At 44.7% G+C, this 16,070-nt stretch overlaps 1 protein-coding gene across 7 annotated transcripts in view; it reads right to left on the reverse strand.

Moving 5' to 3' along the window:
- The window catches only part of lrp4 (low density lipoprotein receptor-related protein 4), a 129,805-nt gene that overhangs the window by 41,681 nt on the left and 72,054 nt on the right, over positions 1-16,070 (reverse strand). For 6 of the 7 annotated variants that reach the window (XM_044194002.1, XM_044194019.1, XM_044193998.1 and 3 more), the window contains 3 exons: positions 11,696-11,812; positions 1,169-1,282; positions 942-1,058 (listed from right to left, as the gene is read on the reverse strand). In XM_044194002.1, the coding sequence (XP_044049937.1) occupies positions 942-1,058; positions 1,169-1,282; positions 11,696-11,812 (348 nt within the window). Of the gene's footprint in view, positions 1-941; positions 1,059-1,168; positions 1,283-11,695; positions 11,813-12,078; positions 12,152-16,070 lie in introns of those variants that run through there. The other variant, XM_044194026.1, reaches the window with a different exon arrangement.

Raw genomic sequence — 16,070 nt, forward strand, 5'->3', positions numbered from 1 at the left:
GGCCATAGTTTGAATCTTCATGCTGCAGCCTGAAGAGTTGTTGATCGGAGAGTCTGAACTAACTAACTATCTTGTGAGGGAGCGGACACTTTGTCCTGTTTGAATTTTACAAATAACATACCCTTCAGATGCGGAAACGTATTTATTTAGAACCATTTATTTCAGTTTTTGAATTTTAGTCTGATTTTGGATTGTTTCGGATACGAGGACGGACCACTGCTATGAGTAACAGCTTTTCTATTCATCCTGCCACCCCCGTTAGAAACCCAGTTAAAAAAAAATTAAAATCAGCAATGTTAACCAGGATTCTCACCTAGATTTCGGAAAGTGGCTTTGTCATTTACATGACTTTTACAAGCCAACAGCTACGACACACCACACTTTTAAAAAAAAAAAAAATCAAAACTATGTGGTGTTTTTTTTATTTGTTTGCTATTCCAAAAGGAAGTGTGGTGTTGTCTCTTTATGCTGTGAGAAGACTGGATCGTGTTGAAATTTTACCCATTTACAATAATTTGTCGGGAAAGACATTGAGTCCATTGATCAAACTATTATTTTAGGCTCATGCCATCTTATGACAGCATAAATATTTATACAGCTGCACTGTATAATTAGCCACGGTGACTGGCAATACTGACAATATGGGCGACCGCAAAGAGAGCTGGAGGTGTCTGAAAATCGGCCTCTGTTCTTTGAAAGCTCGGTTTTAGCGAGACCGGTGCTTCCAAATGTATCGACTCTGGAGGGCGTTTAAAAAATATATCCGTTTTACGTGGCATAAAAACACTGGCTCCGTGTGGGTGAAGGCCCAAAACAGAGAGCTAAAGAAGCGTTTTCACAACACAAATTACTATCTACAATGTTTTGTTGCTTTAACTTGAGAAGCATTTAGCCCTTTTTCTTACTGTCTTTCTTAAACACACACACTCAGAGTAACTTACGGCAGTTTTCCTCGTCTGATCCGTCCTTACAGTCCGTGTCTCCGTCACAGTACCAGTGCTCGGCGATACAACTGCCATCTGTGCAGCGGAACTCCTTGTCCGAACATTTACGCATGTCTGGTATGGAAAAAAACAAAGAAACTCAGACGTCATATTTATAAGATAGTGTGAATGAATATGTACTTGTATGCTGGCTTTCATGTGTGTGTTTAGGTGTGTTTACCCACCACACTGTTCATCACTGTTGTCCCCGCAATCGTTGTCACCGTCGCAGTGCCAGAGGCTGCGAATACAGTAGCCATTTTGGCAGTGAAACTCATCCTCCTCGCACTCCCGGGGAGCTGCGGGGAGAAAAGGAAAGAGAGAGGTTTCAGAGGGCAAATAATGAGACAAAAGCAAAGAGCAGATACTGTACAAGAATTAGATAAGAGGCAGCCGTCCCTGAGCTCTGCTGACATTATATCCACAGCAGCCAGCTGCCCTGACACCAGGGAAACTGTGACCTTTTATGTGACGCTTAGAGCAAAGAGCTGAGAAGATGAAACTGAGTTTTTTCTCTCCGTAAACAAGCTGAACTCTCCCGAGACTGCAGGTCTAGAGCTCAAAGACACACATACTGAATATCCTGTGGTTCGATCTCAGCACAAAAGACGTCCGATCGACAGCTACTGCAACACAGTGAGGAGGAAGGCTGACTAAAGTCATACTGTGTGTGTGTGTGTGTGTGTGTGTGTGTGTGTGGGGGAACTTCACGGTAACTGATCAGAGAGAAAACATTTGCTATAATAATACCTTTATTTATACAGCAATTTTCCAAGACGTGTAACAAATGCTTAACAAAAACACATGAAACCAAACCACCCTAACGGGTGACTCGTCCCTCAGGAAGAACAAAGCCTGTGGTCATCTTAAATATATGTTGGTTACAATGGATGCCAATAGTGACAAGCTTTCATGGTGGAAAAAAATCATTAAAATGTCCATTGAAAACCACTACATAAGCATAAACCTCTTCTCCATTGTCCATTTACATGCTCTGTATGTTCCACACTAGTAGTTTAACCAAAATTCATTTCAATTCTTGACCCTGTTGACCTGACGAGAAGGCTGTTTTCCTATTGGTCAAAAGAAGTTTATAGTTCAACGGTACAGGTGTCAGAATGAAGGTTTCATTTTCAAGCATAGTGACACCTTAAAATATCCTCAACGGGGGTGTGCATGAGGATTGAGATGTAAGTTTTGCATTTAGCTGTAATTTGTCAAAGATATGACTGTCTAGAACGTATTGAAAACATAAATATTCTCCATTATGCCATGTACAAGCTAAATGTTGTCTGTTTTTATTTGAGCTGACCGGCCCACCATAAGTTGATTCTGGGGCATTATGACTACGACTATGACTTTGGGCATTTACATGTATAACGTGCAACGTAGACAGGTCTAAACTTCTCTGCTCAAAAGTAACTTTCAGGAATCCATAAGCTCAGTAAAAAAGTAGATTTCTTAAGGAATACCCAGTTCCTTTAAATGTGAACCCAGTTTGAATTCAGGACTGGTCTAATCTACCAAACCTGAGCTCCAGCAGCCTGTTATATATCTTAAGTAAATATACTGGCTGCTGTACGTTAGGAAATATTGTTTCACTTGACAGTTAACCTTGAAGACTGGAGATAAAAGACACATTTGTCATTCATACCAACTGCCCTGACGATGCAGTTAGACAGAAGTCCCTCCCTCCAGTGAACTTTCAGCACTGTGACATTGACAGTGTTTCAGTTTCAAACCCTTTCATTTATCCAAACAACTCCCCCAACCTTGCTTCTTTAATCACGCCTCCATTGATAAAAGACTGAATGGATTTTCAAAACACCGCCTTCTACTGTTAGCATCGCAATCGATGGCAAAGCCCAGCCATGCTCGCCTGGGGACGAGTAAACAGGTTCGTCAAGGAGAACCAATGATGGATGGCCCCTGGCAGGAGGTAATCTATAATTTATCACTGCTGTGTGTGAGTGTTAGACAGCTCAGACAAACAGAGAGAGATAAGGAGAGACAGAAACAAAAGGATGCCCACAGAATAGAGAGATAGATGAAAAAGAAGATAAAGCTTTTCTTTGTTTCAGTGAGATTTTTCATCTTTTTCTCAGGTGTGTTGCAGCACCACAGTATGACTCAGGGCTGCTGGAGACACACTCCACTTCTGAGATGAGTGACGTGACATGAGGCCCCAGCGCCTGTGTGTGTGTTTGTTTTTTTGTGTATACGTGTATTGTAGACCTCTGTGGTTAGGGGATATTTCTGCATTCCCATGAAAAAACTTTGTTAACTAGCATAGGAGATGATTTCAAGATGATACGACTCTGTATACATTATATTTTATATAATGAGTAAATTTAAAACTGCATTACAAAATAATTTAGAGAAATGTAAACAAACAGTATATCTAACTCAAAATGAATTTACATTATATTCTTATTATTGGCTATGCTTATATATTGTGGCTATGCTTGTATATTATACCCAATAATATACTCTGTGTTCATGAAAACACAGTCTGTCTTATTTTCAGATTTCATATTCCTATGTTTGCACATTGGCAGCTTATTTTCAGGAGTTCATTCGAAATCAGTTCTCTGCACCACCCCACCACTGTCTCCAAATATACACGTACGCACAGAACTTGGGGAGGCAGTACCAATGAGCACAATTTCAGCAATTTTAAAAGGGTCAGTTCACCCTTTTATGCGCTGAGGTTTTCAGATAGAAATATCAAAAGGTGGATATCTCAAGACCTAAGCACATCCAGTCTACTGAAACTACCTATATGGCTAGATACCACTAAAAGGTAAGAGACAAATGTGTTTTTTTCTGTAATATGAGTGTACTGATACTTTCTGCTAACATGTTTCCTCTGGACGGCAGCCCGGCCGATAATGGATTTTGAAGTTGATACCAATATTGAATGTTTAAGCGTTAAAAAATCCAATAAGGAAATACTGGCCGATATTTGTTTTATACGTAAACCTTTAACTTAAACAAACATTTTTAATAAGGATTCCTTAAATTTGGTTATTAAAGAGTTGTGACCAGGCTTTGTACTGAGCAGGTCAGCTGGTCACTGCTCTCTGAACAAGCAAGTAATGGTAATAAAATTAAGTAATGGTTACTGTTTATAAATTACCTCAAACATTATCTTTAGTATTTCTATATTGCAATTTCTTGTTACTTGGCCAACATACAGTATATACCAATACCATGTATCTGTGATAAGCAAATATCGGCCAATATAAACCTAAACCTCAGCTGACCTCACCCACACCGACCTCCCCTCAGCCAGAACGCCCTCCCCTCCCCCCAAAAGACAAGCATTTGAAAACAACAAAAGCCCAACGGTGGATCCAAATGAAAATTTAATTATTCCCTTACTATTGACAAATACACTCATTTAATCTATTATTCAACATGTAAGAAAATAATTGATTCTCTCCCTCTCTCTGTCTCCCCCTTGCTCTCTCTCCCCTCCCGTCAGTGAGGTAAACAGAGGGAGGCCGGAGGTCAACAAGCCCTCAAGATGCTCATCATTCACACAGCAGCCAAAGGACAAAGGGCAAAGGGCACTGGGAGTCATTACCAGGCTCCCCGTGTGTGTGTGTGTGTGTGTGTGTGAGGTGGAATGGTGTCATGTTTTTTTCTGTGAAATTTCTTTTAAACTTTTAAACTAGGACACACTTCAGTCTCTGTGTTTGTCTGAAACCTTGACAACTGCTTCAGTTCCAGCCGAGCGTGGAGGATTGTCTCCCCCGTCTCTAAATAATGAAATAAAACCACCGCATAGTGAGGAGAAACAAAATATATTGAGAGGTGAAAGACAGACCAGGGTGAAAAAATGAAGAGAAAGAAAGAAGCATGAAATAATAACTAGTTTGGGGAACAAGGGAAGGGGAGGGAAATTTACTGGGCATGAAGATGAAAAATTCATAGCCGGCTCGCAGCAGACAGACCCCCCATCAGGAAGTGATTCAGTGTCTGGCTGCTGATACAGTATGTGGGTCAACAGAGGAGGAGGAGAAATCACTGGAAGAGCTAACCTGCTGTATACACACACTGCATGAGATATAATACAAGACGTATTATGGAAAACAATCACTGTCAAGATTGGGGTGTATTTGCCTTTTTTTTAAAGGGTTAGTTCTGATTTTTTGAAGTGGGGTTGTATTGCTGTATTAGTTTTTGCATCTATAAGCCCAGCCACTACAGGCCATCTGCAGATATCAACCTGCAGATTCATTGAGTCTCCTGAGCTAACCAAACACAAAAAGCTTCCTTCTCCAGCTTAACGGCTTCCTCCACCAGTGTCCACCAGCAGGTTCTTGGGTTATGGCCACAACAGACACCAGTGACCTTATGGCCTCAGCTTTGAGCAGCCCCCTCCACAATAAAGATTTTGTGATTGTGACCTTGCGGACAGGACCCTCAGACAGACTCCCAGAGTCCCAGCTCACTTTCACTAGACTTTTGGGTTTATCAGGTGTGTTTGGTAGCTTCTACCGCCACATGATCCAACTCACCATCAGCTGATAGAAGTCCAATAAAAAAACAATGCTTATGGGTTACGTTTTTGGTGTTGTTGACTTTTTACTAAGATCTAATGTTCAGCAGCAGAATCCTTGCTGCTGTTGAGATTCTTTGAGAGGTCCATCAAAGAGCATTTTCCACCAAATCTAACTGTATAGCCATTATTTGACTTAAAGGAATAAATTAATTGTTTCCTTTGGTTGCCTAGCAACCTCTCGGGGGAGTCAGGACTCCAGGAAGTTGCCCCTGTTTCCAGCCTTTACAGTATGCTAAGCTAAGCTAAATATCCGCTGTTGGTAGCTTAATATTTACCGTACAGACATAAGAGTGGTAGCCATCTTCTCATCTAACTCTCTGCAAAGAAGCGAATAAACATCCATCCATCCATCCATCCATCCATCCATCTTCTTCCGCTTATCCGGGGCCGGGTCGCGGGGGCAGCAGTCTAAGCAGGGACTCCCAGACTTCCTTCGCCCCAGACACTTCCTCCAGCTCCTCCGGGGGGATCCCGAGGCGTTCCCAGGCCAGCCGAGAGACATAGTCCCTCCAGCGTGTCCTGGGTCTTCCCCGGGGCCGCCTCCCGGTGGGACATGCCCAGAACACCTCCCGAGGGAGGCGTCCAGGAGGCATCCGGATCAGATGCCCTAGCCACCTCAGCTGGCTCCTCTCGACGTGGAGGAGCAGCGGCTCTACTCCGAGCTCCCCCCGTGTGACTGAGCTCCTCACCCTATCTCTAAGGGAGCGCCCAGCCACTCGGCGGAGGAAGCCCATTTCGGCCGCTTGTATCCGCGATCTTGTCCTTTCGGTCACTACCCAAAGCTCATGACCATAGGTGAGGGCAGGAGCGTAGATTGACCGGTAAATCGAGAGCTTTGTCTTTCAACTCAGCTCCTTCTTTACCACAACGGTCCGATACAGCGCCCGCATCACTGCAGACGCTGCACCGATCCGCCTGTCAATCTCACGCTCCATCCGTCCCTCACTCGTGAACAAGACCCGAGATACTTAAACTCCTCCACTTGGGGCAAGGACTCCCCACCCACGCGAAGAGAGCAAACCACCTTTTTCCGGTCAAGAACCATGGCCTCAGATTTGGAAGAGCTGATTCTCATCCCAGCTGCTTCACACTCGGCTGCAAACCGTCCCAGTGCATGCTGCAGGTCCTGGTTTGAAGAAGCCATCAGAACGACATCATCTGCAAACAGCAGAGATGAGATCCTGTGGTTCCCAAACCGACACCCTCCGGCCCCTGACTGCGCCTAGAAATTCTGTCCATATAAATTATGAACAGAACCGGTGACAAAGGGCAGCCCTGGCGGAGTCCAACATGCACCGGGAACAGGTCTGACTTACTGCCGGCAATGCGAACACAGCTCCTGCTCCGTTATACAGGGACCGGACAGCCCTTAGCAAAGGGCCCCGGACCCCATACTCCCAGAGCACTCCCCACAAAGCGCCCGGGGCACACGGTCGAATGCCTTCTCCAGATCCACAAAGCACATGTGGACTGGTTGGGCAAACTCCCATGAACCCTCGAGCACCCGATGGAGAGTATAGAGCTGGTCCAGTGTTCCACGACCGGGACGAAAACCACTCTGCTCCTCCTGAATCCGAGGTTCGACTATCGGACTAATTCTCCTCTCCAGTACCCTGGAATAGACCTTACCGGGAGGCTGAGAAGTGTGATCCTCTGTGATTGGAACACACCCTCCGGTCCCCTTCTTATACAGAGGGACCACCACCCCGGTCTGCCAGTCCAGAGGCACTGTCCCAGACCGCCACGCGATGTTGCAGAGACGTGTCAGCCAAGACAGTCCCACAACATCCAGAGACTTAAGATACTCAGGACGGATCTCATCCACCCCAAGCCTTGCCACCAAGGAGCTTGCCAACAACCTCAGTGACTTCGGCCAGGGTGATGGATGAGTCCGCCTCCGGGTCCCCAGCCTCCGCTTCCTCTTCGGAAGACGTGACAGCGGGATTGAGGAGATCCTCAAAGTATTCCTTCCACCGTCCGACAACATCCCCAGTCGAGGTCAACAGCTCTCCACCCGCACCGTACAAGGTGTTGGTGAAGCACTGCTTCCCCCTCCTGAGCCGTCCGGACGGTTTGCCAGAATTTCTTTGAGGCCGACCGATAGTCCTCCTCCATGGCCTCTCGAACCTCTCCCAGTCCTGAGTTTTTGCCTCTGTGACCGCACGGGCTGCAGCACGCTTAGCCTGCCGGTACCTGTCAGCTGCCTCGGGAGTCCCACGAGCCAACAAGGCCCGATAGGACTCCTTCTTCAGCCTGACGGCATCCCTTACTTCCGGCGCCCACCACCGTGTTCGGGGATTGCCGCCGCGACAGGCACCAGAAACCTTGCGACCACAGCTACGAGCCGCCGCGCATCGACAATGGAGGTGGAAAACATGGTCCACTCGGACTCAATGTCCCCAACCTCCCGGGATCTGGGAGAAGCTCTCCCGGAGGTGTGAGTTGTAGACCCTGCTGACAGAGGGCTCCGCCAGACGCTCCCAGCAGACCCTCACGATACGCTTGGGCCTGCCAAGTCTGTCCGGCTTCCTCCCCGCCAGCGGATCCAACTCACCACCAGGTGGTGATCGGTTGACAGCTCCGCCCCTCTCTTCACCCGAGTGTCCAAGACACGCGCGCGGAGGTCAGATGATACGACAACAAAGTCGATCATCGACCTCCGGCCTAGGGTGTCCTGGTGCCACGCGCACTGATGGACACCCTTGTGCTTGAACATGGTGTTAGTTATGGACAAACTGTAACTAGCACAGAAGTCCAACAACTGAACACCGCTCGGGTTCAGATCAGGGGCCGCTCCTTCCGATTACCCCTCTCCAGGTGTCACTGTCGTTGCCCACGTGGGCGTTGAAGTCCCCCAGTAGAACAACGGAGTCCCCGGGTGGTGCACTGTCTCTGGCCCTCCCAGGGACTCCAAGAAGGCCTGGTACTCTGCACTGCTGTTCGGCCCGTAGGCCGCCACAACAGTGAGAGACCTGTCCCCCACCCGGAGGCGGAGGGACGCGACCCTCTCGTTCACTGGGGTAAACTCCAACACGTGACGGCTGAGCTGTGGGGCTATGAGCAGGCCCACACCAGCCCGCCGCCTCTCCCCGCCGGCAACGCCAGAGAAATGGAGCGTCCAGCCCCTCTCGAGGAGACGGGTTCCAGAGCCCAGGCTGTGCGTGGAGGCGAGGCCGACTATATCTAGCCGGTAACGCTCAACCTCCCGCACAAGCTCAGGCTCCTTCCCCCCCAGCGAAGTGACATTCCACCTCCTCCTCCTTGAACCGCCACCTTAACGTGGTGGAGGGGTTTGAGTACCCGAATGACCCTGGGAGCTATGTTGCCTGGGGCTGTATGCCCCTGGTAGGGTCACCCATGGCAAACAGGTCCAGGGTGACGGGTCAGACCAAGAGCGGTTCAGAAGACCCTTATGGATTATTTAAAATCAAGGCCAGTTACGTCGCCCGGATTGGCGCTACCGGGGCCCCACCCTGGAGCCAGGCCTGGGGTGGGTGCCCGACGGCGAGCGCCTGGTGGCCGGGCCTTTCCCCACGGGGCCCGGCCGGGCACAGCCCGAAGGAGCGACGTGGGGCCGTCCTCCCGTGGACCCACCACCCGCAGGAGGATCCGTAAGGGGCCGGTGCAGAGAGATCTGGGCGGCAGTCGAAGGCAGGGGCTTCGGCGACCAGATCTCCGGACACAGAAACTGGCGAATAAACATATTTCCCAAAATGTAAAACTATTCCTTTCAGTGTCTCTGACCAAAATTCTATTTGGTCAACTTCCCGCAGTAGCTCTCTCTTCTGCACCTGTGAGCAGCCTATCAAACCAGCTTGAAAATCATTTTAAACAAATGAGCCGAGTTTCCATTAGCTAGCGAAACGGCTAACCACTATTAAATCAACAATATCAAACAACAAAAACAGACAATTATTGTTGATAAAATGTTGCAATGAGTTATGCAAAATGTTGGCGGTTGACAATCCTTTGCACTTTTTTCTGTGACTGGAAGGTGTAGAGGGAAAAAAAGACCCTGTATTAATCTGGAGATAAAAGTTAGTTACTAAAAGGACAGTGCCTGACTCTTTCTGCCATGTGTTGTCTCCACGTCACCAGAACTATTCCTGTCCCTGCACAGAGTGTTAAGTGTGATTAAACTGAATCACCAAACTGACACTGGAACAACTGGCATGGAGTGTACATCCACACGGATCAGACTGCACATGTGGAGCCTTCTGAGTCATGATGGGTAAATACAGAGACTAAATGTGGACGATGTGTTCACAGAATCTAACCACTAACTCCACCCTGACTTATGGAACAACACACACACACACACACACACTTGCACTTACTTAACCTAAACCTAATTGTAGCCTTAAAGGGGTGCTTGGGAATTAGCATTGCAATCCCAGAAAGTTGGGGGACTCAAAGAATAGGCTAAGTAAATGAGATTACAAATTTGACCAGATATTAGATACCAATTTTCAGTACTTTTTGATACTCGGTGGATCCTGTATTTCCTATAATGTAATAGCATATTTTCTTTAGACCCTCCCTGCATGGTAAATTCCCACGTCTTTCAAACTCAACACCTACAATTTACCACACATCAACGTTCACATCAGCCTCCGGGTTATTTAATTATTCGAGATATTGTATATTTCTGACAGCTACGTTATCTTCCACTTTGAGAAAAGAACTAAAGAAGGGTTAAAAAAAATGCAGGCAAAATAGCTGCAAAGCCCTCATTGCTCCAGTATTGAGACTAATATAATTTAAGAAGGAGCTGTACAGTGTTTTTTTGCATGTGGTTCCACTTGATAACAAACCACTCCAAATCAGACTGAAAAGAGCCCTGCATAAAAGAGCGCAGAGGGTTGCGTTGGTGGGGGGTTGCATGTTGTTTAGGTACCGGTGAGCCAACAAAATATGATCCAGGATGTCCAGTTTGAGTAACACTTTAATGCATTCAAAAACACTGCACATTGGTTTGTAATACTCCCAGAGGATTTTAGAACTCTGGAAAGTTATCAAAGTGGCAACTATTTTATCTTTCGTCACGACGATTGCGAGGTAAACAGTAGAAAAACAGTGTTCACATTACAAAGGAATCTACCAGAAATGCGCTTGCATGTATGTGACAGGTCAACGCAGCGCCTTGCTGGATGACATATTGCGTTCCAGCAAAAGTTGAGCCAAGTTCAACTTATTTGCCGGACGTCTGTGTGTTGTTTAGCTGGAGCCCAGTGTTGACACCCACGCTGCATTGATGGACTGGCTCCATTCAAATGAATCAGAGGGTTGCGTTTTTTCACAAAGGGCTCAAGTCCGTCTGAATGCAGCCTAACTATCATGGAATAATGCATGAACACTCCCACGTCAGAATAACAATTTCCTGTTCTTCTCATTCTGCATTAACTTCTTACACAGCCCTTTAAAGAAGTGAGGAACAGACAACTGCTCTCACTATCCAAAAATGTCCTCACTGTCAAACTTAAAATTGTTCTCACAAAAATAGAAATACAGGAGCACACACAAACACACATACATACACACTTACCCACCATACAGCAATGCATAGATAGATAAATACGTCTACAGAAATAGACACTCCTCACTTCACCCACTGCAGGCCACATTCTGCCTGGCAAGCAGATGAAGGGTATTTTGGGTTGAACACACACACACACACACACACACACAGCTCCACAAATCAAAATAAAAAAACAGGATCAACTGAGGGCAAAGGTCAAAGAATGTCTTTTGTGGTGACCATGGGAGTGCTGACCTCTCACTAATGTGTGTATGTATGTATATGTATATGTATGTATGTATGTATGTATGTGTGTGTGTGTGTGTGTGTGTGTGTGTGTGTGTGTGTGTGTGTGTGTGTGTGTGTGTGTGTATGTTTGTGAGTATGACAGCCAGGCAACTCCTTCAGACCCAAAATAAACACCTCATTGCACATGGCTGCCTCAAACATCTGTCCACTTTAATAACTCATCCTCCTGACAGAGCAGGTCGAGAGTGTGTTTTTGTGTGTGCATGCATGTGTGTGAGTGTGTGTGTGTGTGTGTGTGTATGACTGCTCATATCAATGTGACTGCCACTGTTTGTTTGTGTGTTTGTGTTGACAAGAGAGAGGAAGAGTACTTACGACAGTCCTGTTCGTCGGAGTCGTCCTCGCAGTCATTGTCTCCGTCACACACCCAGGAGCGACGGATACATTTGCCGTTGTCGCAGTGGAAGTCCAGCGGTGAGCAGGTGGGAAGCACTGCAAACAAACAAGTCTGTCAGCAGGAACAAAACAAACAAACAAACAAACAAACATTGAGGCTGCAAGGAGAGGAGAGTAGATGGGAGTTTGCATTTGTTTTTAAGAAATACACTACAGGTTATAATATGACTTTTGGTGTTTTTTATCAGTATTTTAGTTTCCCCCCCTACTTTTTATGTCATTTTTTTCCTTTTGCTTTATTCTCTCAAATTGTATTTCCCCGCTGGTTTCATATTTGTGATTGTTCCTATTATATATCATACCATATTGTAGGCCTGAGTGACGATTAATTGCAACCGACGTAGTGATGTGAGATAACATTTTCCCTGGAACACGGCTGGAAGTTCTTTATTTCTGCTGAGATAAGAGACAACATGTATCCAACCAGGATTTCATCAGTGTCGGCTCAACATGAGACTCCTACACCTATTCGGTAAAATTGTATCGTCAAATGTTTAAAATCTGTAGACATTTGCATTATCAGCATTATCATATGCTCATGATACAGTACATGTAGCTGTAATATTAATAATGTTAAAGTAATTCTCAAAACTGTTTTTTCTTATGGATTATCTCAGCCCTACTGCATTGATTGAAAACATTCGATTATTTCAGTGCTTTGTACGATAATGACTGTGTAGTGACTGCTATCAAGAACTGAACCTCAGATACATCAGCCTTGCCCTTGTCTTGACAGAATATGTGCCTGTTTTTACAGGATCTTTCTGTCTGATGTGCTTCTTGTATCTGTTTATAATCCTATATTCTGTCATCCTCTGAATGTTTAGTCTCATAAAGTCACGGTTGTCATATCTTATAAAATTACGACTGTCCAATGAGCTTTTATATACTTGCTTAGGAAAATTTTCATTAGATTGTGGTTTAGTTTATGGAGTATTACATTGAGCTTCACTGTTGTTTTCTGCTGGTTTTTGTTTTCTTGCTTTAAACTAGGGCTGAGTATCATTTGAAATGTTACTCGTAACGATACAATACCTGAGTTTCGGTACAGATACCAGAACCTACAAAACCTTTTGTCATTTAACAAAAAAAGCTTAAAGCTCTTAATGCAAAACTGTATAAATAAAAGCAGCCACACAAAAACTAAAAAAATTAGCAAAATGATCTGATCAAAGACTACTGTAAGTAAACAAGATTATGGATTTGACCCGACGGTCGACACCAACTTTTACTACTTCAAATGTTTTCAGTACTTGTTTTTAAGAGAAATTTCAGTCAGTATCATTAAAGCTTTGATATTTAACACCCAGCCCTACTGTTAACATCAAGCTCCTCATTATATGAAAATTAAGTATTTGGCTGAATTTGGTTTCAGCTTCTGAAATGTGAATATTTGCCTGTTTCAATCGTCGTCTCTGATAGTACACTGAATATCTTTTTTTGGACATTATATTAGACCAAGATTAATCGAAAAAATGATAATCTGCCGATTATTTGATAGCAAAAATAATCATTAGTTGCAGCCCTAAAATAAAGTACACTAGTTAACTCAATCAGATGTGTTGAAGCTTTTACCGATTTCACAGTCATCTCTCCTGCATGGCCGCTGGCTGCAGAGTTTGACCGACACGGTTTAAATGCAGGAGGGTTTATTCTCTGTCTGGTGTCAGCTCATCCAGAGCCTGAGCCTGAGCCTGAGCCTGATCTGGACCCACACGTCCTCCTCTCCGCCACCTTCTTACCCTGAGACCCAGTGAGCAGCACTGAGCTCAGCTCAGCTCAGCGCATTCCTCCTTAACTTCATATCCGCTCTAAGTGCAGCTACTTGCTATCTAAGCAGAGCCCGAATGACTGGCCCTTTGTCATCCGCAGACAGAGCTAATTTAATTACAGGCTAGAAAGGGATGGAGGGAGGAGGCAGGAAGGGAATGGAGGGGAGGAGAAGAGAGTAGAGGGAGCAGCAACTCCTTACAGTGGACTCTCACCCGTCTGTCAATACCAGATATGAAATATTGACCGAACAACGCAGACTTTATGAAAAATGTATGACGTCATGCAGTAAGTTAACCAGTGAGGCAGATAGGCGGAGGAGACGGGGCTCAGTGAGTGAATTAAGTAAATATATGTGAGTGAGTGAGTGAGTGAGTGAGTGAGTGAGTGAGTGAGTGTGTGTGTTTGGGTGTGGCTCTGGTCTCCAGGGGAAGCAAAGCCCCACTGACCCACATACCCCTGCATGGATATTACATTATTCAGAGAGAAACACAAAGAGCGAGAGAGACAGAGAGACATGAGCATACAGAATTCTCTCCCTTGCCCAATTTCTCTCTTTGTCAACCCCTCTTTCTCTTCACCTTCTGATGAACTCGCTTTCTGTCAAAATTACACGGCCATACCGGTGGTTTGCCTCAATTTGCATATATAATGCTTTTCTGCAAACAATTATCGAAATCATACCAACAGTTTCATTATTTCTCTCCTTCCAGTCACCCACTGGTTTCAGTCATGTATGGTGTGAAAATCAACTTATAGAGACATGAAATGTGCTTGAGATAAGTCATTCTCCATCACAGAAAATTCCCACCTTTATATTTTGTCAAGGTTATTGTCACATTTTAATACAGTTGTATTAGCACATCACAGGCTGTGCTGAAAACCTTATCATGCAGTGCATTCAAAGATGCACAAGACCTCTGTGGTTTAAGATTCTGCTGCCAAACATCCAAAAATCTGCCTTTTTATAGCAAGAAACAACATTTCAGCATCTTTTTATAACGCTCGAATGTGTCTTCTAGATTTGATGTTCCAATAACATACAGTAGCTTATTAACATTTTTTCCCCAAAGCCAACAATCAATTTTTGGATGTTGCAGCAGATTTATGAAAATGACCCCTGCTTCCAAATCATGAAACTCTTTACTGAAAAATAACATTGCTGTTCTTGATCAAAGTCAACAGCTGACTAAAACATTGATATAAAAAGCAGAGAAAAGTGTTTGGGAGAGTGTCAGTGTCAGAATTTAAAAGATTAATTGATAAGTCAGTCAACAGAAAATACATTTTTTTTTTTTAATCGATTCATTGTTTCAATATTTTTTTAAACAAAAATTTAATAAAATATCTTAGCTTCTAAAACTTGAATATCCACTTGTTTTTCTTTTATCTGTGATAGTAAAGTAAATATCTTTGGGTTTTAGACCATTGGTCAAAACAAAACAGGTTATTTAAATGTGTCAACTTCTGCAACTTTGTAATTGGCATTTTCACTATTTTCTGACATTTTGTAGACCAAACGAGTACTCGCTCAAATGTTCAGTTCCTAGCTAGAACTTTACTTCCTGTTCAGTTCTCAGCTGAAATTCGCACAGATCCATTAGTGAAACATCCTGAGAGTCTGTCAGTAGAGCTCCGACACCGCTGCACACTGTCTAGAACCTTCTCTTTCTGGGTGCATCTTTGACCTGGAGTCAGCAGATTTATGGCCTCAACAAGACGAGAAAAAATGCTGTTTCTCAACATTTCAATAAATAATTCAGCTTATCTGAGAGGAGAAAGAGAGTGTGGTGTTAACACGCACACACTCACACATACAAACACATACATGCAGACATAAGCAGTCCGTTGCTGCACAGGCTAAACAAACACACACACACTCGTCCAGGGTGCAGAATTGTTTAGGCAAACAAATTGGGAGAGATGCAAAATGTATGCAAATAAATACTCTTCTCTCTCTCTCTTACTCACACTCTCACACACACACACACACACACACACACACACACACACACACACACACGGACACGGACACACAGTTGGTGGGGCCTGTATACGGATATCAGGTGGATCAGCAGGGAGCATGCTGGGAAGGTTGATGAGGTCCCTGGGTGTTTTGATCTCTCTTATCACACAGATTCTGCTCAGCTCAGCGCTGCTCTTCTAGCTACCACTGCATTCCTCTGAGGCTGCACACATACACACAAACACAAACACACACACATTAATTAACACACTCACACCTTCCTAGCCTTAACTTTGTGCACTGCGTGTTGTTCGATCCATTCCACCTCAAAAGATAAAAAGGGGGGCTTGCTATGCTTAAGTTGACAGCGATATTGATGATGTAGATATTTTAAGTAAGAGCGTTGACAGAATTATGCCACAGCAAAACAGCATCAAAGATGGTGTTGTATTTCACAAGCTACTCACGACAGATGCACAACACATTGCATTCTGGTCCATTTCCTGCTCCTGTGGTGCTCCTGTGGTGCTCCTGTGGTGCCCCATTAGTTAATTAATA

The sequence above is a fragment of the Siniperca chuatsi genome, linkage group LG1 (assembly GCF_020085105.1).
Source record: "Siniperca chuatsi isolate FFG_IHB_CAS linkage group LG1, ASM2008510v1, whole genome shotgun sequence".
NCBI classification, from domain to species: Eukaryota; Metazoa; Chordata; class Actinopteri; order Centrarchiformes; family Sinipercidae; genus Siniperca; species Siniperca chuatsi.